Source organism: Gouania willdenowi, chromosome 21 (genome assembly GCF_900634775.1).
Source record: "Gouania willdenowi chromosome 21, fGouWil2.1, whole genome shotgun sequence".
Taxonomy (NCBI): domain Eukaryota; kingdom Metazoa; phylum Chordata; class Actinopteri; order Blenniiformes; family Gobiesocidae; genus Gouania; species Gouania willdenowi.
Genome location: NC_041064.1, coordinates 28,283,406 through 28,310,102, shown reverse-complemented (window position 1 = coordinate 28,310,102; position 26,697 = coordinate 28,283,406). Strand labels below are relative to the sequence as shown.

At 38.9% G+C, this 26,697-nt stretch overlaps 1 protein-coding gene across 3 annotated transcripts in view; it reads right to left on the bottom strand.

Annotated features, from left to right (window-relative positions):
• Nucleotides 1–962: 962 nt before the first annotated feature.
• dpp10 (dipeptidyl peptidase like 10) overlaps nt 963–26,697 on the bottom strand; it is a 185,359-nt gene continuing 159,624 nt past the window's right edge. For all 3 annotated transcript variants that reach the window (XM_028436497.1, XM_028436499.1, XM_028436498.1), the window contains 10 exons: nt 23,478–23,522; nt 21,993–22,091; nt 21,820–21,889; nt 15,635–15,829; nt 14,944–14,998; nt 12,202–12,301; nt 9,408–9,466; nt 5,927–5,999; nt 5,557–5,630; nt 963–2,618 (listed from right to left, as the gene is read on the bottom strand). In XM_028436497.1, coding sequence (XP_028292298.1) covers nt 2,481–2,618; nt 5,557–5,630; nt 5,927–5,999; nt 9,408–9,466; nt 12,202–12,301; nt 14,944–14,998; nt 15,635–15,829; nt 21,820–21,889; nt 21,993–22,091; nt 23,478–23,522 — 908 coding nt within the window. In that variant the 3' untranslated portion in view covers nt 963–2,480. The remainder of the gene's footprint in view (nt 2,619–5,556; nt 5,631–5,926; nt 6,000–9,407; nt 9,467–12,201; nt 12,302–14,943; nt 14,999–15,634; nt 15,830–21,819; nt 21,890–21,992; nt 22,092–23,477; nt 23,523–26,697) is intronic.

The window sequence follows — 26,697 nt, the reverse complement described above, 5'->3', positions numbered from 1 at the left end:
GACTTGTTGTAAGATTTTACTTGTGACTAACTACAATAAACTAGAAATAAAAATGATCTTGTCATCTTTCCTTGAATAATAAATAAATTGTCATATATGAAATTTGTTCTCTGCATTTGACCCATTCCTGAGGAGCAGTAGGCTGCCACAGTGTGGTGCCCAGGGAGCAGTTGGGGGTTGATGGACTTGCTCATCTTCCCAAGGTGATGGCCCGGTTGAGCTTCAAACCCATGACCCTCCGATTACGAGGTGACTTCTTTAACCACTAGGCCACCAGGTTATATAATATTTTCTTTTATTTATATGTACACCCTGATTGAGGCTTTGCCCACCCTCTGGCCACCCCTTGTATAAAAGTCTAGCTACGCCACTGCTCACGCAACACTGTCACGCAAATGATCAGGATAAAATTAATGTTTTCTCTTTACCTATTCACTGAGTTAAGTTTGTCCTCTTGGTTATTAGTAAAAGTTAGCAAAGAAGCTAGTTTCTATTCCTGAGAACAAGCTAACATGACCATGAATTTGCAACCCTGTTACTGTGTTTAGGGCAGTGATTCTCAAACTTTTGGATATTACCCACTTTGAACAAAGGTGAACTTTCAAGTCCCTCCAGCACCCATTGCCCCCCCCAAAAATATTGCCAAATTATAAATCAAGCGCTAAATTAAACTAATCACCTGTATTAAAAAAAATATTTATAAGTGCAGTAGTCAAAAATACATTTTCAATCTGTGCCAAAAAGAGAAGAAAACAAAAAAGGAAATCCAGTGCATATTATGAAATTAACTAACAGGGAACAAGTAACATCATTTTTAATAATGCAAGTAACATATTTCATAAATACATGAGAACTCAAAAATTAAATATAAATAAATAACAAACCAAATAAATTAACTTAGAAGAAATAAGCTAAATAAACAGAGATGTGTAAATTCACATCAACTCATGTAATTCGGGTGCAGTATGCGATAAATAAATGACAGATTAGACATGATGGGGTGACACCAACATGCTCAGAAAAAGCTGTTTCTCTTATAACAGTTATTCAAAATAACAAAAAACAAAACATGCTTCATTTATCAGCACAGCCATTGTGTTTTTAGTGTTTTTATTCATAATCATCACAAGAGGACAACCACAAACACCTTCAAAAGCTTAATTCCTCCTTTCCCTATTTTTAAACAGCAAAATAACTGGAACAAGCATTACAAAATGTATCCTAAAGGGAAAATAAACAGCTGAAAGGGAAACCCAAAATCTACGAGACATCCAGGTCAAATGAATTCATCGCCATTGACTAAACTCTATGAGATCTGACATCTTAAAAATATAGTTATGTACACACTCTGCTGTATTGTACTGTACAAAATGTGGCAACACTTGACACATTCCTTGTAGACATGCAAACACCTTAGACACTGTAAAATTGTTCATTTTTGTATAGCCAGTGCTCTCATTTTCTATTTTAACTACAGTTTTTGTGCAAAGATTGTGCCCACCCCCCCCAAAAAAAAAAAACTGAACTGAAGAGCTTAAAAAACTAAACTAAACGAAATAACTTGATTTTATTCTCTGGATTTAGAATAACAGTTTCCTGTCTGAATGTATCAGCTTTTTCTTGCTGCCCTTCAATATGGCCGACATACATCATTTTAACCAACAACTAGCTTGACACTTCAAAGAGCTTCTAAACTGACTGTGATGCTACGTGGTGTCTCAAGGACCTGAGTTGACATTGGTTAACATGACACTGCAAATAAATGACTATCACTGACTGGCAAGTAATATTCCAGTGTGTCTAAGCTCATAAGGCATTGTACATGTCTACCCTAGACCACTGTACAATAGAGGTGGACCTTTAGAGACTGTTTTCACTTTGGATGGGCAATTGTGAAGGATGGATACTTGTAGGTGGAGAGTGAGGATTTTAAGAGGGAAATTGCACTTATTTGGGATTATCTCAGTTATAATGAACTAACATGGAGAATCATTTTTGCAGATGAATGAAGCATTTCTTTGTGCGACAATACAGCAACTAAAGGAATAGTATGTTCAACACCATACATTTCTGTAATTTTCCTCCAAAAGGTTACCAGAATGGACAGAAGAAGATTATGGTTAGCATGAGAGGGGTTTGGGATAACCATGCACTTGCGTATGAGTGGATGAATACAGGTCAGAGCATCCAAACACTGGAAGCAATTCTCTGTGCTTTTGTCACAAAACTGAGGATCTGGACCGGGAGAAGTCCCATCAACATTAGTGTATCTGCTGTATCTTTTAGTTGTCTTTATAATTACTTTACACACACATGAGCGCACACGCGTACGCACATACACGAACGCACATACACGTACTTAAAGAGCATTCCTCTGTCCCAGGGTCCATAGCTGACTGAACACTTCCAAACGTAGAAGGCTTTGATGGATTTCAGTATTATTTTTCAAACCCTGCCCAAAGGTCAAACATAAAGCCAGCCTACTCTTCTTCCTCCTCTTCTTCATCAGACAGCGGTAGTAGCTCTTCCTTAAGACAATCCCTATAGAAGCTGATCAAAGTGGTATAAAGATGCTGGCGACTCTGCTGAGAAAGAAAATGGCCTTCATCTGGGTAGATCTGTTGAGGAAAAAACAGAAGGTGGTTTTTACCTGGGTTTGCCAGACAAATATGATACTGATGTTTTACATAATTAAAAAAAAAAGTTCTTGTAAAAGGGTTAGTTTTGTTTAGCTGCAAATGTATAGTGGGCAACAGTTTATGGCAATAAAGGCTGTGACATTTCTCAGCCTAGACCCATGTGATGCTTTCCAACGCTGCTGGTAAAGTGAAGGAGGTTAACCCCGAAGTGAATGACAGGAACTTCAGCCCTGCTGCACTGTGTGTATATATATCCTATTATTTATCCTTTATTCTCTATCTATTCTTTATTTATCCCTCATCCTTTATGTTTATCATTATTATTGTTGCTGTCCTAAAAACTGTACTTGGTCATTAAAACATTTCTGATTCTGATTCTGGAGAATCAACCTCCCCTGTGCTTCTTGACCACCATTGGGCTGCTGAATAGAAACGGTTAGCACATGGATCATTTCGTCTTTTACGACCACCAAGCTCCTTTGTTGAGACTCCGCCATGATCCATCAAAGAATTAATGAACTAAATCGCGTGTATGTGTATCTAGTGACCACTTGTACTGTATTTGTAACTAAACACAAAACAAGAATATTGCACTTTCATTTTTGTTGTGTATTGTCATATTTTAGTTATAAAGGAGCCATATTTAGTTCGTCACAGACATGGCTCTTTTATCGTCATGGAAAATGAAAATCACTTTTTTGTTGACCAAAATACTATAAAAACAATTAAGTTTACTGCAAAAATGCATTGATAATTTCTAATTGGGAACATTTTTGACCCCACTCATGGAAAAGTGTACTGTAGGTAGGCATTCAAAGGTTAAAAAAGCCCAGGTTTTTACTGATACTACTTTTTTAGTTATCCTCTCACAGAATACCTGATACCCCACTGGCAAACACTGGAACGGAACAGGGGGAAGGTTACAGTATACCCCACAGAAAGTGCGCAACATTATTTTGGCCATTTCAGATTTGCACAACATTGCATTGCTAAATAGAGTGCCCTCTGATGGAGCTGCCCAGGGACCCTTCATTGGGCGCTGAAATGTAAAGTATACCGTATTTTTCGGACTATAAGGCGCACTTAAAATCCTTTAATTTTCCGAAAAACCTTATAATCAGGTGCGCCTTATGTATGAAATGAATGTCAAAATGTTTTAGTATGACTTTGGTAAACTATGAAGCTGCACACTGCTTGATGGATTTTTGGCACTTTAGGGCTACAGTAGTCAGGCGCCTCATGATATGTACCTATACTGGGCTTCAACATACCGAACTGAAAAAGTGAGTGTAATGTTCTGTATTTTATGTGTTAAACCTGAACAATGTTGAGGGTTATTGTTAACGAGCTGAATAAAGTTTGACTTATCTGACTATTTTGTTACATTACTATTATTAATAATAATAATAATAATAATAATAATAATAATAATAATAATAATAATAATAATAATAATAATAATATAGTCCGGTGCGCCTTATGTATGAAAATAGACCCAGTCAGACCCAGTGCACCTTATAATCTGGTGCGCCTTATAATCCGGTAAATAAATACGGTACCTTAAACTTTTACAAATGCTCTGCACTTTTAAATCAGTAATGTGATTAAGTATCCTAGATGAAATTGGTTAAAGGCACACTATACACAGACTAGGGACAACATTTAGTCATTTAAACATTTATTTTAAGGGTTTTGTTTATTACTTTTAATGTTTATTTATTGCCTTGCTGACAACTGAGACTAATAAACAGCAAAATCTCTGTAGGAGCTCTGCTGCGCACTAGGGGCAGACGGCCCACGCTCGCTCTGGGCAGCCTGGCTTGACCACTTTTTCTTGACCTAAATATAAAGAATTGTCTTTTTTTTTTTTTTTTTTTTTAAAGGATTTTTTTGGCTCTAGTGGCCTTTATATGACAGTTGCTTGACAGGAAGGGGGGTCAGAGAGAGCAGGGAATGACACGCAGGAGGGGGTCCCAGGCTGGGAATCGAACCTGGACCCGCTGCAGGTGAGGAACTATAGCCTCTGTACATGGGGCGGGCGCTCTACCCACTGAGCTAAACACCGCCCCAATATAAAGAATTGTCTTGATCAATAAGCAGGCACACGCTTTAAGGCTGTTAAAAGCTTCATTTAAATCTTTGTTTGGCATTCTTAAGACAGTTGAGAGTTTTATTCAAACCATCTCAGCCAGTGTCTGTTCCTGTTTGGAAACGCTGTTGACTGCCTCAGTTATCCTTTCCACATAGCATTTTATGCTCCTTTAATTCCAGTTTTCACACTGCCTAAAAGCACATCTTTGTTTTGCTCCACCTCAGATGTGAGGATGCCAATTTCCATCTTTCTTTTCATGCCAGTGTTTCTTCTCTCCATGTTTGACCTCAATGGCCTCAGAACCAGGAATATTTAAGGGCGTAACATGTAAATGACAATCAAATTCAGCCGCAACATTTATTAACCCCTGATCATTTGTATGCTGTGATTGGTTCTTTACAAATTTTTCCTAAATCACGTGTGTCATGTCAAACTACCAATTCTGCACTCAAATCTGCACCCATTTTCACGCAAGATTGATAAATGAGGGCTGTCATGTTTTACAGCATGAAAGATATGACAAAATCATGTCGGAATGCAAAAAAAAAAAAAAAAAAAATAGAGTAAATTGTGTGGCAATTTCACTAAAATCTCACTAAATTTTGTGAAAATGTCACAAAATTTGTTAATGAATGATAATAGTATTCCTTTAATCTTGATTAATGTTATATTACTCCTCTTTTGATATTTACCTTTCTATTTTTTTTTATATTAGAACAATATCCTTATTCTGAATGTTTATAGTTTCCTAAATACAGATTTTCAAATAATGACGTTTGCATGGCACTTAAAAAACACAGATATTGCTGTCGGTGCGCAGCTCACCTGCATTGAGTAGTTGGCTCCAACCTTCACCATGTTTTTGACAAGCTCAGCTGTGTGCTGAAAGTGGATATTAGCTGGAAATTAAGAAAAAAAATGTGTCAGCAACATTCCACCTGAATCCTAACTATGAAAAATATAGACAATCACATCTGTGGAGATGGCATTACCTCAACAAGTCTGACATGGACTATTTCTCAGAGACATCTGATGACTGACAATAGAAATCTAGGCATCTAACCCACGTTTTGCATTATCCTTTGATTAAAAACTATTTGCCTCATTACATTGCTGGATTGTAAATATCTCTGGGCACAGCTGCAATTAACCATTTACAGCATTTTTTATTTTGCCAATAATTTTTTTCTCTTACCATCTGCTGTGCCATGCACAAGCATAAGCGTCTGTTCCCTAAAAGCTTCCATATTCTGCAGCACACTAGAAAACTGCAAAACAATCAGAAATAATAGGTTGAGACATATGCAAACAGACAGTGTTAGGGAGTAACGGAGTTGTGTAATCAGATTACAAATTGTGAGTAACTGCAATTTGTTACACTTTCAATAGTTGGTAATTGGTCAATGGTACATTGTTGACATTAGAGGATTATACAACGTTACATATTCACTCTAACCATGGCAATTCAATGCTTTTCCCAGAGGCCCAAATGTAAATATAAAAAAAAGCTATGTGCGTCGTCACTCAATCTCAATAATGTCATAAAGCAGCGGGAGATAGACATGGAACCGGAGGCAGAGCTGGAGCCAGAACCGGTAAGAACGCGTTTGTTGTGTGGTTTCTGCAGCACAGAACTGGATAGATGCTGCAAGATGACGGCTCTTAAAAAACTTGCTCCTTCTGGAAATCATTTCTGCTGAAGGGTGAAAACGTTTTACAAACTTTCGGGCAACCGTCAGCACACAGGCTGATCACAGTCAGCAAGCTAACGTTAGCTTCTCTTCTACGTTGGGTGTTGATGCAATGATGTCAATGCAGAGAATAATCTAACTATGAAGAAAATACTCCGCTAACTGAAGAGTTGGTAGTGTGTGTCCGCCCACGCATGTGAGTGTGTGAAAAGGTACGTGTATTTTAATGGAGGTGTTTTTATTTTCATTTATTTATTTATTTATTTTTTTTTCCTTGTCTGCACATGCTGTCAAAGGTCAACACTACAAGAAGTGCAATCATTATGAGACAGCAATGCATGTTTAGTTATTGCAATAAAATTATTTATTTTATTGCTTAATTGTGACCATCACCAGCCCTCCCTCAGGACGGGTAAAATATCTTTTATTATAGGGAGGATATAAAAAGGAAGAGCAGTGTTACACCTAAGTGGAGGGGGGAGGGGGGGGGAGGGGGGGGGGGGGGAAAGGGAGCAAGGAGGAGAGACTCAAGATAGGAAATAAAAAGTGTGGGGAAGAATAGATTGTTATACAGTGAGGGTGAGATGTGAAGTTGTAGAATATATTGTGCTTATTGTGTTGTGTAATCAAGCCAGTATGGTGACAAGTGTGAAGCTTAGCTATAATGGTGGTGGCTGTGGACAAGGGGGAATGAGTGAGTGGTAGTACCTAAAGGTATTTTGGATTAACCCAGGAACTGCCCCGGGCCCGCAGATGTAGCCAGGCCAGCAGAAAGAGTGGGGGCCAGGGAGCCCCAGGCCACCCCCCCACGGCCGGGCAAACCCCCAGACGCCCCCAAGATCCCAGGCCGAGAGGCAGCCACCACCCCCACACACACACATCCGAGGAAGCCCCAAGCACCCGAACTGCTCCCCAGGCGCCGCAAAAATGGCTGCCCACTGCTCCCCAGGGATGGGTTAAATGCAGAGGTCAAATTCCATTAATGTAAAAACATTACAAGGCCAATTAAAGGCGAAAGCCCCGATTAAAAAAAAATACTGGGCTTAACTTTAGACACGTTAATCCCAAATACCTTTAGGTACTACCACTCACTCATTCCCCCTGTCCACAGCCACCACCATTATAGCTAAGCTTCACACTTGTCACTATACTGGCTTGATTACACAACATAATAAGCACAATATATTCTACAACTTCACATCTCACCCTCACTGTAAAAAAAAAAAAGAGTCCCAGGTAGAGAGTCTCACACACACACGTCGATCAGGTGCGCTTCACTATCGATCACAGTCTATGTGACATACGTGCAGGTATGTGAGTGTTGAGTGTATAACGGACCACCATTTAGTCCGGTTACAGTCTGTGTCACGACACCCGTCCATAGGGTGGTAGTGACTGTAGTGTTTACATGTTACGTTAGACGGTGCTACATAGTGAAGGTCACCTGATTACTGCAGCTTACACCTGCCACTACACCTAACTACTGAAAATAGACAAGTTCAGTGAAAGTTAGGCAGGTACGCGTGTCTGGACTGGTGCGCATGAATTTAGAATTAGGATTCACCCCCCCCCCCCCCCCCCCCAACACACACACCAAACGACAACAAAAATATGAAAATGACTCAAAATACACCAAACTAAATATTTATACAAAAAATACACAAAATACAACAGAAATGCAAAAGACGAATGAATCCAGAATCACACTACAAATGCAACAAAAAACAATAATTGCACAAAAAATGCACAAATGACATAAAACAAACAAAAAACATATATTACAGAAAATACACCAAACGCCAACAAAAATATGAAAATGACTCAATATACACAAAACTAAATATTTATACAAAAAACTACACTAAATGAAATGCACAAAACTACACTAAATGAAATGCACAAAACTACACTAAAAAAAATACACAAAATGACTCCAGAATCACACTCAAGCCTGTGCATCACACCAACACTGTAAATAATAACAGGAATATTAGTCAACGTTACTTTTGACAGTAACTAGTACTGTAACGCAATATTTTTTACAGTATGGTGAATTTGTCCGTTACTTTGCTAGCTGCAGTGCACTTCCTGTTTACAGTGGCGCTACATATTTTTGAGGGCCCCCGTGCCACAGTTAAACAGAAGAAGAAGCATTGTCAGCATGTCTGAAAATTGTTATATATTGGTTTTCTGAATCAAAATAATTATACATTGATTACAAGATTTAGTTTTCCATAGTTTAAAAAGGCTCAAGTAAATATTTTATATGATCATAATATCTTAAAAATAAGTTGAATGGACATCTGGCAAAATTTTGACCAAGTTATTTATTTATTTTTTTCACTTCATTATATGTGTTTATGTATCTTAGTACTATGTCTTAGTTGTGTCATTTTTGTCAGTTGTGCTGCTTTGGTAGCACAACAGCACTTTGGTCACTTCTGGTTGGTTTAAATGTGAGTTGAGTTGAGTTGAAAAATGATTGATTATTATAACTTAAAGAAAAACAGATTCCCAGCTGTGTATTTGGCGTTTAGGCTGACTTTGCAAGGATCTTTCACTAATAAATGGACCCCCTGAATAATCTGTAGAATTCCTTGCCTACTCCCTGACCACAACTTATTTAAAAATCAAGTTTAGCTGAGCTTTACAAATGAAGCCAGGGTGTTCTCCCACAATTCCTCTTTACTTCTTCTCTCCAACAAAGGAAGGAAAATTCATCATGTACATTTCAAAGTCAATGTACATGAATGACACTGGCTTTGAAAAAACTTTCCCTGATAAGACACCAGTGAAAAGAGTGACAAAGAGAGATTAGTAACAAAAATCGCACAGAACATGAAAAAAACCACAAGGAGAAGCAAAGCATGACTGTATTTGACTTTGATAATGACAGACACTGGGTAACTGGTGAAGCTCAACTGGTGTTGTTTTACATTCAAAGATCAACAGGAAAAAGGTAAGGAGGCAAAAAGAAACACACACCTGATATCTGCTGTCGTCCCATAATGGTATGCCAAGGTACCGCTCGGAGAATGCTGAAGCTGTGCAAATGAAAAATGAAAGATTCGTAGCAGGCAGTGCATCAGCCACAGTTAGGTTCAAGTGCAAGGCTGATGTTCTGTCTTTCATGGATTCAGGATACATGAGACGATTGCAGCAAAGGAAATAACGAAACAACTTGGCAAAGAGTCAAATATATTTTTTTCATTTCAAAAACTTAAAGACAAGGTTCATGTTCATTTCAGCTGATTAAGTGTTTCAGTCTGTTGCTTGAAATATGAAATCTGACTATGCCTTTTCACCCTAGATGTCCTTGGGTAAAACCAGTGACAAATGTCTTACCTTCTACACCATACCTACTAAGAGTCTCAGTCTTTTCCAGGCAAAGAGCCATTAACAGTGAAAGCATGCACAGAAAATTTACATTTACAGAAATTGTGCTTGACCTATCATTATTCTCACAGTGAAAATGAATAAATAATGAATAATAAATTCACAGTGATCATAACTTGTTTACAGAAATTTGTATTATTACTGGAGAGGGTTGGTTTTGTGGTGTTGAGCAATTTGAGCAGGTTTAATTACATACCAATGATGTGATAATGCAATAGTAAGTCAATAAGCCATGCACCACATATGCACTGTGACTTTTACTCGAAGAGCTCTGCATGTAGGCTTACACACCAACACCATGTACAAAACCAAAATAAAACACAGTCATTCAATCACTACCCAAGTACTGGCAAATCAGAATGATGCATAAAGTTCAAAAAGTTAGTTAAAAAAATGGCTTGATGTCTCATCATCCTGTTCAGTGTAGTAATTAACAAATGTTTTGCTGTCACCAGTTAGTGTGTGGTGCCAAGTGTGTTCAAAATCTTTACAGATTGCTCGGTACATTTCCAGCTTCTGATGGTTTATCTTCGTTACATTAAAAAAAGTCAGCACAAAAAGTAAGGACATTTGTGTTTGGGAAATGTTTCTTTGTTTTAACAATGCTTCTGGCCAAAAAATCTGTTATATGCAGTTATGGATGAGCAGCCAAGCTCATTGTTTGGCTTTCACCCATGTCCAATCTTCTCTGCCAATGTCAGGCAGTAAAGGCAGTGTGATGGTGTGGGGTGGCTTTTCCCTCACTGGAAAAACCAAGCTTGTCATCAAAGCGGAAATCTCAATATAATTTTCTCTACTGGACGGGCAATGGAAGAGTCCACAAGTCCTGAGGACATGGAAGGCGTCCACCACAATTTATGAAATCGGGTCTTCTACTGATTGGATCTGGCATTTTCCTGAAAATTGGGTTACATTGGCAGCATTATTTGAAAGGAGCCAAACTTTCCGAACTCTCTCAGAAACTCTCAGATGGATTCCACCATGGAACTTTAAGAGGAGTGGATAGTTTGTTTCACACTATTGGATTACTGATTGAATGACCAGCAGTCATGTTATGGCTAGCACATCTGAAAATCCCGTCTCCTATCTCATTCGAGCCGCCCTGAATTAACAGCCTGCCAAGGTTTTTTTTATTTTTTCCAAACTCTCCAATGATGGCTGTTGATTCGACGCTCTGACCTCTCCCTCACTTTCCAAGTACATCTGGACACGGCTCTGCCAATGAACTCTTGAGGTCATCTCTACGGAGACACACTGTGTGAGAGTCAGCAGCAGAGTCTGAGTAAACAGGCTTATCTCAACGAACACTTTAATTCCTCCTACATCAATACATATCCTGTCTTTGTCACCGTCTCCTCTGGCTCCAACCTCTCCTCCCTCTCAGTGGTTGGTCAGTAGTAAGGGCAGTGCCATACTGTGGCTGATCTGCGAGCTACCCATCCTAAAGACCAATTCCCTGTGCTAACGTGCTGTTGTGTTGATTGTTTGTTGGTTCTTGTCGCAATGTTGCTGAAGAGTTTTTTCATGATCCCAAACTCTGCCCCTCTCTTCAATAGTCCTAGTTTGGTTTTTGCCTTTTTTTTACCTCTTCTTCTTACCTATTGTTAAGATCCTATTTCTCATCTAAAAAAAAGTGGCGCTGTCCTTGTGGCGCCGCCCTTGTGGCGAACCACAGTTCTCCCGCTCTTGTGCTTCCATGTTATAAATGTTATGTGTGATTGTCTTTTCTTGTTTTCTTGGACGGGATGAAACAGAAATGTAATTTCATTGCTCTGTTGCTTTGTAACATGTGCAATGACAAATAAACCCATCATCATATGAAGATGAGATTTGTAACCAGTGGCAATCTCATATCTCCACAGACTTGATTGTAAAAAATTACACCGCTTGCCCTCACAGAGCAGGGTTTATCAGCCTGCTTCCATAAATTGAGAGTGAAGAAGATGGAATGGCAAGCTTGCTGTCCTGACCTCAACATAATTGAATGAACACTTGTTGGATCAGCTCGGGCGTGCTGTTAATGCCTGTGTCCAACACAACCTGACTTGTGTCAAATGCGGGTTTGACCAGGGGGGTGACCAGTATGAGGTGGAGAGGCCAATTTGTTGTGGCTGTGTAGAGTTCTTCCAAACACTAATATAAATAATCTGCCAATCACATATTTCTTTACTTTTTGTGCGAAGTTTTTACAGCTACATCAGTCTTGTTTCTACACTGCATCACCACAGGATCACTGCCCTCAGAGACCAGAGTGAGAACCTCGGGTTGGTAAATAACACTGCTGGGGATAGTAAGATATCCATAATCTCTGTGTGTTTGTGCAACATAATCTTAAAATTGAGTATGACTGTTGAAAAATATTTGAGTGATGACATGCACTTACCGTAGAGTTTCCAGTCTGTCACTGGTGACATTGCACATGCACATTTAAACAGGTTGTCAGTTGACTTTAGCATCATTAATGTTAAGTAGGCTCCATAACCCTGAGGAAACAAACAAAGTGTCAAATCCATCAACTACTGCAATCAAGTCAAGAGTAACCAAAAACAAATCGACAAAAATCAAAGTTACATGGGGTAACAGCAAGTATACATTTATCGACCACATCATCTTGAATCTATGTCTTACAGTACTCCAGCATAGCAAACCAATTTTTCAACTTTTCATGAAAGCACCAACATTGGTACACATGTTGACTAATGTATTCTGAACTACTCTGGATAGGGACCCCCTCGAAATTTTGCCTTGGTCACCTTTGGTGGCCATTTTACTTTAACAACATGGAATATGTCATTGTTTTTCTCTTTGTGGGTTTCTCAGAGCTGACAAAAAATCCACTTTTCCTCTTCAAACTTTATTTTCAGCATTTCAGTTGTAAAGCTACATTTATCTAAATTGAAGGTTGTCTATGGAAGATGTTAGTCAATTTCTATAAAATTATGTCAAATACTTAGGTAAGATTAGTCTTAGGCCTATTAGCTAAACTTCACATGAGGGTTACGGGGCAAAGTATACAAACAAAACCACCTTAAGGAAAGGATGAGTATAACCCAGAGTTGGTCCATGGCTAAGGCAATATAGACAAACGCTTAAGGCTCAAACATACTTGGGCGGGCATCCGCGGAGCGGACTCCTGGCGGCCTGTCCGCACTCCTATGAATGAAAGATTCCAAATGTACTTAGAAACTATGAACTTTGCATTGAAACCGGTCTACAACCGTTTAAATCATTTTTTATAGTTCTATTTCATAATATTTCATGAGATATCTCACTATGGGGTGTGACCTCTGTCTACATTCCTCAGAAGCAGGTTTTACTATGCCAATCATGTGTAAGCAAAATCTGCCACAATAAGCAGAGTGGTGGCGGGACCCGTTGTGCCCACCCAGAGGGAGGCCTTGGCCCCCTCCTGGTTGAGTGTGGCAGTTCTCCCGTCATCACTTTGTCCCCCGGAGCGAGCGGCACCTCTGTTGATGGACGGTCAGCCGCCGACAGGGGGCTCCACCGCTCTGCAGGGGGGACCTCTTGTCACATACGGCCCGCTGAGATATCTTCTTCCCTGAGCATAGACAGGCACTCGTGACCCTGCCCTGGGTGTTATAGATGATATCAAAGGGATACAGGCTGCAGTTTGCATCTGTTCCCCATGATTCGCCGGCATAATACAGTCACAGGCTCAAGGAGATTCGGCCCGTGTGTTACAAGAGGAGATCGCCTCTATGTTACACAAAGGGGCAATCTCTGGAGTCCCTGCGCTCAGTGCCGGGAGGGGTTCTATGCCAGGTACTTTATGCCAGGTACTTTCTGGTCACCAAACGGGGACTGGAATGTGTCTTTTCCTGAATTCATGGGCCCTGAGCAGGGGGCTCAGGAAATACACCTTCAGGATGCTTATGCATTCCTCCCTTCTGGTGTGACAGAGTGACTGGTTCACATCTGTCAACCTCAAGGATGCATATTTCCACGTTCCAATATATCTGTCACGGTCCGGTGTGGGTGTGGACCCAAATGCAAGGAGAGATGGAGGCAGGATAGAGGCATATCTTTCTTGGAACCAGTCCATGTTTATTCCTCTTAAAACAAAACTTAAATCCAAAACAGGAGGGAGCAGGAACAGGGAGCAAGACCAGACACAGTTGAAAACGAAGAGGGAGACAACGAACCTGACATCATACAACGAACCAGCAACCACACTGTGACCAAGCACACATTTAAATAGTGGAGGAGGCCTGATTAGGAATGGGCCACACCTGGGTGAAAACATGAGGGACCTAATCAATCACCAACCAAGCACACAGACATCACTGGGGGGTGGAGCCACAAGCAGGAATCCCTGAAACACAGACAAGAGTTAACACAAGACTAGACTCAAAATAAACAAAGACACAGAATAACTAAACTTAACCAAAAGAACATGACAATATCCCCCTCACAGAAAGTACCTACGGTTTGCTTTCCGGGGATATGCTACAAATACGCGTACTCCCGTTCGGCCTTGCATTGAAATCGAGAGGCCAAACGAAGGCAGTCTTCATTCGAGAAAGAAGACTGCCCTTATTTCTTGAACGAGGAGAAAAGGTTTGCCCTTTTGAATGGTGCGCACCTGTCCGTGTCCTCTTTTTATAGGAGGTGGGAGGGACTGTCGCGCTTCAACGGCTAATCAGGATTGGCATAGTGAAATAGAATGCTTCTGAGAAATGTAGACAGAGGTCACATACCATAGTGAGACATCTCACTCATATTACTCATAGAACTGGGTAGCCCAGATTACGGGGAGCTGTTTTCATTGAAATCCTGCCTTATTTTATCTGGCTTTTATCTTACCGCTCCCTATTTGCAGGACAGTAACAAGAACAGATTGCAGGTAAATCATTTTATATTCCGTCATGGGGAAATTGGTTTTGCAGTGAAGGGTGACAAACAACATACAACAATCATAATCCCACAACAAACATAACCATCAATTAAATGAGTAAAAAGAGTGCAGTGCAGGCAGATCATTATTATTGTTGCTAAAGTGCCAAGTGCAGATTTCAATTGCAGTAGGGATAAAAACCTTTGTATTTAGTACTTTAATCCCTTGAGAGCTTGTATCCCTGCCCAGAGGGAAGAAGATCAAACTCACCTTTCCAAAAACTCCTATCCGTGTTCGATCAATGTAAGGAAATTTGCTCATGTATCTGAAAAACAAAGATTATAAAAACACATTATAAAAAGCTAAGTGAGGTTAAAAAGTTGTGAATTGTAAAGTTTATTAGTGTATGATATCCGAAATGGCCCAATGTATAACACACTATTGTCTTGAACTTTACCTTTTAAGTTCATGTTATATATATATATATATATAACTTGTCGAATTTTTTGTAATTGCACCTTTGTTATATCAGTTTCTGACAAAACTGGTTGTTGATTACACTGAATTGCACACTTTACATGTTTTCTGCCATTGTTGCTATTGTTTTATGGTGGACATTGGTGGACACGCTATATTTCTTTTTCCTTTTTGATGTCAAATTTGGAAATATCTTCTTAAAAAAATTAAGTGGGTTATTTTTTGCAGTGATGTGTAATGATAAATTATATCAGTCATACTAAATAAAAAATGGAATTGCAATAATTAGTTGGCAACACCAACTGGGTGAAGGCAATAGCTTAAACTGTTGATCAAAGTGGGAAATCACATCCAGACCGAACATTATATTTTGTATTCCAATCCAACAAAGGATAAAACAATTTTTCCAAAGATGGAAAATACTATTTGAATGGATTACTTGCATGCACGATTGTAAAAACTGTATAAATGAAATGTAACATACTCTACTGCAGCAAGCTGGTCCTGAACATCAACCGTTCCCAGTTTCTGGTGAACCTCGTGCAGGACTCTTTGACCCTGGAAGCCACTGCCCCGACCGTCAAGATGAGCAATGATGACGCTATCCGAACTGACCAGGACAGATTCCCACCCAAGAGAAAAGCAGTCACTGACAGCCTGACCACCGGGGGCGCAGTCACTAAAGAGAAGACAAGTAATCAGCATCAGGAAATGTTTTGGTGTTCATTGACAATGCGTTTCTGCCTTTTACATAAATTTCATTGGAAATACAGACAAAGGGTGTTTTGGTCAGCAGCCAGTTGTAGGAATCAGAGAGCTTTGTTGGTTTTTAACAGAGTCAAACCCTTAAATAAACTCATGATTTTCAGAGCAATCCTGGTCTTGAATGCATCATCACCATTTACAGTGTGTCAATCATCCCTTAGCCAATGCTGATGTTTGATTATACTGTATGTGTTAAGCCGAGGGATTGGCTTGGTAACTCTTGGGTGTTCAAGGAGAAACCGCTTTCCTTTACACCGAGTATGTTCTGTTTTGGCGTCAGCTACGGCCAATAGTAGCTGCATCTTAAGTGCCTAAATTAAAGCAAAAGAGAACTGGGAAAACGACTCAAGTCTTGTCATTACAATATTTTAATTGATACAGACATGGACAACGTGTAAGACTTATTCAGACCATGAGTGACAAAAATATTTTTCACATATAAATTTAGGGGTTCCTATGATCTCAAATAAAGGGCGCAAAATCTCTTACGTGCTTAAATACTTTGGATGCGCTATTTCCTTACCTGCTGTGCCTCATCTACTAAAAATCAGTTCAAACTGATGCGCAGACGTGGTTGACACCGTCCTACTTAAATGAGCAATTTTGCTGTAAAATGTTCGACAGCTGAGGGGGCAAAAGCCATTGAATAGGAGGTGCAATGGAGCAGCAAGTGCCATTCTTCTCTTATTAAAATACTATACTATGCTCATCGCCATTGGTCTCTTTGTTTTCTTTCCAACATTGACTGCAGCCATCACTGAGCGTAAAGCTGTGGCATTTACTTCCTGCCTGTGAAAAGTGCATATGCGCAAAAAGAGGCACCACAAACAGTTTCAAGTTAAATTGCGTGCCTGACAGAAGTTAGTTAGTAGGTCAGGTTAGTAGATGCCCTGCAACATTCATCAGCGCACATTGTAACCTTTGCATAGGTGGAAATAGTACTTAAGTACATTTTCATCCAAGTAGTGGCACTTTGAACGTGATTGCTCCTGAACAAACCGAAAGTGGTGATTTGGCAGCCCTATGCTGTTTATTGCTTCCTTCTATTACAAACTTGCTGACTTTTACTGTATCCAGTCTGTTGCAGCGCTCACTCTCTCTCACTTTGTGTCAGTTCTTCTTTTATGAGCTTCGCCATCAGCCTGAACAAACCTAATGTGGTGATTTAACAACTTTATGCCATTTATTATTACATTAAATCTTACTATACTTTTTGTAAGCTCTTCCCACTGTGAAGATTTAGGCATAGAAAACAAAAACAAATATTCAACAGATGTATGACTTTTACAGTCAGTCGCTTCCGCGCAATTTTCCTCAACTCACATGATGCATTCATCCTGAGCTGTTAAAGCTGTGCATGCTTTCACTTTTCCTACGATATCCAAAGCTCGTTTTTGAACATTCAGTTTACAGAGATGTTCAGTGGCTGTGCCAGTTTAATAATCCCGTTGCAGTGGTGAGACTATTTCCTTACCTGTTGAGAGACATGGAAAATGTAGGAGAGCAAAGTGGACACACAGTTGAATTGGAGTTGGTAGTTCAATAGAGCAGCAGGTGGACTATATATACTGTATATATATATATATATAACTCAAGGTGCTCTATAGATAGGATTAAAAGTTAAACATTCAGATAAAGATTATAAAATCATAGGTCTAAACAGTGCAAAATTAAAATTAGGAAAAATATTTAAAGGGGACATATCATGCTAAATCCACTTTTTTAGCCCTTAAATGGATTTTCTTGTATATTTAGTGTTTAAAAGTACAGAAAAGTTTAAATTAGTCTCTTCAGGTGCTCCGTTGATATGTTTATATTCTGTTTTCTATTCTCTATTACGTTTTTTGAACAATAACATCACAGTATTTGCAGCGGAACTACTAAGTCAATATGTTCGGTTGTTGGATGTAGTAACCCACACGTTTCCCAGCATCAGAACCTTTTCAAAGTGCCTGGTTGAGTTTTATTTTTCACAGAAATGTACCCACATCTGTGGGTAAGTTCATTTTTGTGTGTGCGCAGCACTTCAAGGATGACTGCTTCTGCAACCTCCGCCAGTATAGAGAAGGATTTGCCGAAAGACTTTGTCTGATTGAGGGTTCAATTCCTTCTATCTTTGGAGACGACAAACAGAGCACTTCGGTAAGCTGTAAATAACGCTAAAAAGTGTTATAAGACGTCCCTGTCATTGCTTTGTTAGCATTAGCAGTTGCACCGTCTTCATATGTTAGCGCTGTGTGCTCGTTTTAGATCCTTGATGATATGGCCTACGTGATTTAATTTAAGTCTAAAGTTTTCATTAGTCATTTCATTTTGCCGTTTTTGTTTCCGAAAAGACTGCATTAAATGATGCATTTCGTGACGTTAGCTTGGCGCTAGCGTTAGCTCGGCACTAGCGTTAGCTCACTTGTTAACATCCATATGAATACGTTGTTCTGCAGGTTCATCATCTTCATTTTCATCTCGCTCTGCCGGGTCCGACTCTGGCTCGAACATGTAAGGCTGGATGGACAAGTCTTCCGTTGTTGACATTTTGTAAATAATGTGTGAATAAAAAGTTTCTGTGCCGCTAGACAATCGTATCTCTTCTATCAAACTACAAAAATGGCCGAACAGGGTGGAGTTGAACCGAGTGTCACCTCTGCAACCTGGAGAGGGGGCGGGGTATGAAGGGTCTCATTTGCATTTAAAGAGACAGCACCAAAACGAGTTGCTCTCAGAAGCACATCAAAAAAGGGGTAGAAAAGGGGCCTGCGGAGCTATAATAATGAGGAATTCAGAACCAAGCATTGCAGTTCCGCTTTATATAGACCACAACTGTATGATTTATATTTAAAAAGGAAGGATTTAAAGGTATGAAATGTCTCATTTAAACAGTTTAAAAGCAGTATATTTAGTATTTAGAAGTATATTTAGTTAGCGCCCTCTATTTTACTAGTGGTCCTAGCATCTTAGGGCTAGTTCTTTAGGCTATATAGCTCCCTAGCTTTAGCTGGCTCCCTGCCTTATTCTTCAGGGCCCACTGGCACCCAGCCTAATTCTTCCGCTGTCGAGCCTCCATCAACCCGCCTTCAGCCGAGGAGCCAAAACCGGCCCGGGTAGTCTGTGGCACCTGGGGGTGCCAGAATTGGGCCCGGTAGTCCCTGTGCTTTGGCAGGTACCTGTTTCTGCGCAACTAGTGGTGCTGTTACATGTCCGTGTCCCAAAACACCCAGAGGTTCCAGATTCAGTCCCACTTGCCGTTTACCTGCACCAGCCCAACCTCCTTGCCAGAGCTCCCTGTCAGATCCCTCATCTACCTTGTCTATCCAGCCCAAGCCCTCCATGCTGCCAGCTTCACCTATAGTCTTCTCGTTGCCAGAATTATGTTTGTTTACAGCCCTTTGTGGCCCTTCTTAAGAAGAGGCAGTTGGACCTAGTTTGTCTGCTTGTCAGTTGTTTAGGTTCATAGCTGATGTTTGTTGTGTCTTTGTTTTACCAGGTGTCCTGCTCATGTCTCCAGCCCCCTCATCAGTGTGCTTGTGCTGTTGATTGATTAGTTCCCTTCTGTTCGGCAATCAGCCTCCCTCCCTATTTAGCTGAGTGACCCTGCTTAAAATCTTCATCAGTAGATCAATTGAGAGAAGGTCCACTTTTGGAAATTCATCAAATTGGACTCAAACAGACCCCTGAGTCACGAGCTCAGAGTTTTCTTTGTTTTATCCTGTTATGTTGCAAATAATGCTGATATGTTCTTTAAATGGCTTGATTTATATATCAAAGTTTCATTTTCTCTCATGTTCATCCAAAGTAGTTATCTTACTGTAACTGCATGCTGTTATAAAATAACATATTAAATCTTTAATCATTGAAAAATGAGGCATTTTTCCAGATAAAATATTGTCTAAGGAGTCGAGATGATTCTGCAGTTTGTTAGCTCAAAGTTAGCTTTCTGACTATTAACAGGTTTACCTCTGCTCATATGCTGATGTATGATGTCTTTTGTAAAACACAATACACAAAGAACCCTGTTCAGAGGAACTAGAATCTGTAACTGGCAACAAATTACAATAGTACAGTACAATATCCTGGTCACTGACTCTACACTCAAGCAGCTGTTAGTGGGGTGTTTGTGAGGTAGATGTTAATAAGAGTCTATGGCTGAGGGCTGTAATAGTGGGCTGTAATTGACTAAACATGGTCTCACTTAACTTATATGCAACTGTATCAACTGCTTAATAACCACATTCATTTCAGACTAGGCTCAATATGTCCACAAATAACTGTACACTGATCAGCTGTACTATTATGACTACCTGATTAATACTGTGGTGATACTCTGTTTCCATGACTTCTTTCAATTGTAATACTGATCATTGAAGACTGGGAGTATCCAATAAAAGTTACAGTTTAGCTGTCTCTAGAAGATAAATGAGGACATGTTTACATGCCTAATTAACAGCTGCCAAGGTTATAAGATCATCCATCAGTCATATGTTTCACTTGCCCAATTTTTCCAAATTCAGAGTACGGAAAATAAGTCTTTGATACACTGCAGATTTTGCAAGTTTTCCCACTTCCAAAAACATTGTATGATTTTCAAATAATTCATTTTCATTTCATTGTATAAAATAAGTATTTGATACAATAGAAAAATGGAACTTAATATTTAGTTAAGAAACCTTTCTTAACAATTACAGATGTCAGATGTTTCCTGTTGTTCTTCACCAAGTTTGCACACACTCCGGTAGTAATTTTGACCCAAGAGTCCACTCCAGACAGAAATGGGCAACACAGAGTTTCCGCTTCCTCCAAAGATTTTGTATTGGGTTGAGGTCTGGAGACTGGCTAGGCCACTCGAGGACCTTGAAATGCTTCTTACAAAGTCCCTCTTTAGTGTGTTTTGGGGCATTGTCATGCTGGAAGATCCAGCCACATTTTATCTTCAATGGAAGGAGGTTTTTGGCCAAAATCTTGTAATACATGGCTCCATCCATCCTCCCCTCAATACAGTGCAGTCGTCCTATCCCATTTGCAGAAAAGCACTCCAAAGTATGATGTTTCTACCCCCATGCTTCATGGTTGGGAGGGTGTTCTCAGGGTGGTACTCATATTCTTCTTCCTCCAAACACAGCGACTGGAGTTCAAACCAAAAAGCTCTATTTTGGTCTTATCTGACCACATGACATTCTCCCTATACTTCTTTGGATCATCCAGATGGTCACTGGCAAACCTTAGACGGGCCTGAACATGTGCCGGCTTAAGCAGGGGGATTTTGCGTGCAATGCAGGATTTTAACCCATGACATAACATTTAGTATTGTTGTCCCAGCTCGATACATATCCTTGACCAGTTCTCCCCGTGTAGTTCTGGCCTGATCCCTCACCTTTCTCATCATCATTTGTACCCAAAGGGGTGAGATCTTGCATACAGCCCCAGACCGAGCTAGACTGACAGTCGTCTTGAGTTTCTTCTCACCAGGCTGCTTGCAGATTGTCCTATAGCCCATCCCAGCCTTGTGCAGGTATACAATTGTGTCTCTGGTGTCCTAAGACAACTCTTTGGTCTTGCCCATGTTGTTGTGGTTGAAGTCTGATTCATTGATTGTGTGGACAGGTCTCTTTTATTACAGGTACTGAGTTCAAACTGGTACAGTTAATACAGGTGATGAATGGAGAATGGTAGGGTTTCCTAAAGAAAAACTAACAGGTCTGTGGTTGGTAGGTTATGAAATACTTATTTTTTGCAATAAAATGCTAATTGATTATTTAAAAATCATACAATGTGTTTTGTGATTTTTTTTTAAATTTTTACATTCTTTCTTTCAAAGTTGAAGTGGGAAAACTTGCAAAATTGGTAGTGTATCAAATACTTATTTTCCCCACTGTAAATACATTCTTTTCCATCAACAAAAATAATACATACACCATCAGAAGTAGCCCATAGTGACGGGACTCTGAGAAATCTGGTGGGTAAGAGATCTTCAACGGCAAATCTAAATAAGAGAAAAGTTGATGTAATCACAGCTGCCCAAATGTGATTTGTTGTAAAAAAAAATAAAAATAGAATACTTCTTTAACTCATAGAATACCTCTTACCAAAATGTTCAATTGGAACAGTTTTGAAGTCGATGATCTGGATCCTTTTGTACTTCATGGCTGCCTTTAGTAAAGAGTTGTTTTCAAGGATATAGTAATCTGTAAAGATGAAGACAAACCACTGAAAACTTAACAACTAAACATGTTCCTGAATTTTGAATGGTCTGTTGCGTCATCAATTTCTGAAACAAAAAGAGAACATGATGAACAGCTCAAGCTAGGTGACCATGGCCATTATTTTAACGTTGTCCTTTGGTCTTTAGAGAAAATTTAAAACTTAAATAGCTACAAACAAAATGCTTTATTTCTCAAAATTCTTTTATAATCACAGTTTTGATCCATCTGAATCTAGATGTCTCCAAACAACCCGGACAAAGGCCATGTTGGCTGAAACATGTTTTCATGTTTCTACAGCCCAAACTTTAATAAAGGCTTTTTAAGATTGCCTTGAAAATCTTTGGAATTGAGTGTCCCAACAACTGTCTGTTTTAGGAATATGTGGTTATTCAGATTGTCTGTGGGAAGCAGCCAAATAAAATGGAATTCATTCTGCATTTCGAATAAAAAAGCCTGATTCAATAAATGTCTCATTAAGAAACCACTGGGGGCTTTGAGTTCCCAGCTGCAGATGGAGGGCCTGTCCAAACAACCCAGAGCAAATTGCTAGTTATTTTTGCAGCACAGCTGTTTGCTCCTTTCTCCTGGAGGAAGAAATAGTCACAGTCACAGACAACAAGAGACGGAATGTGAGTGCAGACAAGAAATAAAGAAAAGAATGGATGGAAAAAGGGCTTTTGGATTTTTTGTGAAATCTCAACAAAAAAAAAAAACATTGGTTTCTATGTAAAAAAAATGAAATAAAAATAAAAATGCAGCTAGCTGGCTGGCATTATCTGATTAACAATTTCTTCCACGTAAATGTATGATTTTAACATAATCCTTATATTAGTGCTAAAATATCAAAAAAAATAATCCATTAGCAATAAAAATCATATCTTAAGAGGTCCTTAAAGTTAATAACTTTTAAATAATTACACATACAACCTTGATTCAAAACAGACTTCTTGGCCTGTTTAAAGCTGAGATATCAAAACAGAAACAAGTGGCTAACTACTGAGGTAACTAGAGTGGCTGTTTTCTGCATAGAGAAAATAGCCACATTGTCAAATCTGAGATTAATGAGCAGAACAAAGGAGCAGCAATGACCACTGAACACTATGACTGTACAGCCTGTTGATTTGGAAGGCATTATATTGCTGCCTTTCTTGAGTTGATAACCTGGAAAATTGTGTGTATTTTTTTAACTGGATGGATAATGTAGTTCTGGAATTATGTAGCGCAAATCAGCCTTGCGTGACATTGAGCATTAACAATGGAAAAAACAACTCTAAAAGTTATTAATGAAATGAAAAGAAGCAATTATGACAGCATTTTATTTTTCTTTCATTAAGTAACAGTTAGTTCCTTCATTGTAAATTCACTTACTTGAGGTGTTAAGGCTGTGCAAGATCACAGTGGGTGCTCCAGGACCTAGTTGAGAACAAAAAAGAAAAACATTTGTAAAAATAATATTTTTCTTAGTCAGACAAACAAATAAAAGGAAAAATACAAAAAATAACAAATTGTTGGCTGTAGTAAGTATATATGCTTGGTGTGCTATCCACATGTATTTTAAACTAAATACATCAAATTCAAGGTGTGTAATTAGGTTAGTCTTAGGGAACATATAATGTAAGAAAGGATTTGCTTGTTAGTTTTTAAAAACATAATTTACAAACACTGTTTCTAATCAGAATCAGATACCGGGTAGCCCAATCTATCAAACACATGCCAAAGATTGGTCCTCACACTCAGGTAGAACATGTAATTTTGTGATTAAATTACCTAAACGTGGTTGGAATCAAATCCAAGATTTTTCTGGCACACTGTTGGCAATGTTGTCTTTCATTAGTCTAATACTGAAGTCAAAAGCTGTTTGACAAAATGTTGTCTTGTCTTGTCAGAACCCATTAATAATGCATATTGTAGTGTCATAAACATTGGTTTTTAACAATAAAAATGTTCAAAATAGACAAAACACAATGATGATGAAAGTGGTACTGCTTATCAGAATCAAAATCAGAATTCCTTTATTAATCCCAGGGGGAAATTGCATTATGTTATGACTTTCATCAAGGATAAATATTGGAACGAGATACATGACAAGAACTAGAACTAAAAGAATTTGCATTGCCACGACAATGCAAGTGGGAATGCCAAGAATAATTGCCAACTACTTTGGCTGTCTGTTTATTGTCAATGAACACAAGTTTGTAAACATTACCAAAAGCTTAGATATTTGTAGGCGTTAAACAAAGATAATGACCAGTATTACTTTCACTCATTGAGAAGTCACTGATGATTAAACAGACATTTAATTGCATTTAAATTTACAGACATTGTGCAGGGCAATATTTGAAGCAGGTTCCTTATGATGATTGCACAAAGGAAGGTAGAAGGAGGCTCTGATCACACAGTAAAAGTTGTACTTGTGGAAGGAATGTAAGGGGTGAATGCTAAGCATTCCCTCGAAAAGTATAATTTTAAGAACGATAAAGATTGTAGCATCATTTTAAGCTATACATTCTGGCTTTAGCTGCAGGATTAAAGCTGGAACAGGAGTTTTCCTCAAAGTTCATGAGCAGCAGCTGTCTCACTCTAACAGACCTAATCAAGCACTATAAAAGCTGTTTTATGCTTGACGCATGCTGCACGGAAATGAGACACACGGAATCCGCATGAAACAACGCATGTTGCATTTACACTTCGTGCGGCTTCCGCTACCAAACTGCAGGGAGCAGTGTATTACAAACACACGCCAACCACGGTACAAAAGCACAGTAGAAGAAGTAGCCGTTGTTTACAACATGGCGGCGACGGCTAGACTGTGCGTCTACTTCTCATATTTCTCCTCGAAAAGGAGAAAATTTGTTGTCGTTTGTTACTACTGAGACAAAAAAGAAAGCAAAGGTGGTCGACTCATTCCTTTAAATCATAGGAGCCAACCTTCCAGACACTACAGTCCCTGTACCACATGTGTTCTTGGCTGATGCTGCATTTCCTCTTCAACAAAACCTGATGCGCCAATTTCCAGGTATACTGTATATCTATTGGTGATCATGTTAAAAACGTGTTAACACAACATAATTTGTTTTTTTTATCTTTTTTTTCCAACATGGTTTTCTCTCTTTCTGTCTGTACTGTGTATAACCTGAACATTGGCAAAACATTATTTTTTTAATAGTATTCATAGAGTTGTATACTTATATATTCTATGTTCTTTATTTTTATTGTGCAATTTCCTTTCTTGCAACATATTTTTCCCTTTTTCTGTCTGTACTGTGTACAGGCCCATGTATGCATATATATTCCTGTTTTTTCCAGATCAGAGAAGGTATGCTGAACAGGAATGAAGAAAATACAGGACTGCAGTGAATTTAAAATACAAAACTGTTTTTATTGCAACACACTGTAACAAAAAAAATAAAATATGCTAAAAAAGAATACACTTCTTTGTGACCTCTATTCTATATTCTCATACAGCACTTGGTAGATTGTATGTTTGACTGCCTCAACTTTGTGTGCTGGGATGGATTCCAGCATGTCAGCAACAACACAGCCAAACCTTGTGTGTGCTGTGTCCTTAATGGTGGCTGTAACAGTGGCTCTCACTTTCTCAATATCTACTAATCTATTTTCAAGCAGGTCAGCATCTCCCTTCTTCAACTCTGGTCCGGGCGACACACTCCTTGAGGCACTCCTTTTACCTGAGCAGTAAGACAGAAGTGATCAGAATCAGAAAAAATGTATTTATTCCAGAGGGGTAATTAGGCACTGAGTGACATATAAAGAAACAATAAGAATAATGGACCAACACTAATAAATAAATATATATATATATGTTATCCAAATAATAAACACACATGCAGAAAACAAGGGGGTCGTAATACAAGTACATAAGTCAGGCCACTTGCGGCCCTCGGTTTAATTTATTGCAGCCCCCAAAGTAAATGTACAAAATGATAGAAAAATACACAAAACATGAGCAAAAGAAAAAAAAAAATGGAATTACAACATTGCAGGAAAATACATTAAAAGACCAGAGAAACACAGAAAATACTCCAAAAACACACAAAACAGAAAAATGAACGAAACAACAACAGTAAAACACAAAGTGACTCAGAAAAAAATATGAAATTACAGAAAATGACAACAAAAGTGCACCAAAAAACAAGAAAAAAAACTCAGCAAACCCACAGCACTAACAAAAAAGCAAGACAACAGAAATACACAAAATTATTTTACAGGAAAAATACACAAAAGAACAAATGCACAAAATGCCTCCTAATGAGCAAAGACAACATACACAGAATGACAGAAAAACCACACAAAATGACTAAAAACTCTTTGTTCTTTCCTGTATTAATGCTCATATCACTCATCATTCTAAATGCTGACATTAATGTTGATGATGTGACTCTCCGATCAAACGCATTTTTGTGGCTCCGCTGTGATAAAAGTTGCCTACCTCTGATATATGTAAAGAACAACATAAAAATCACTCAAGTTCAATAGGGGAAAAATAAAACACTTACCACAACTAAAAGTAGGAGACTGTGGTTCCACAAATGAGGAGACTGAGGACACATATGAAGAAGCTGAAGGC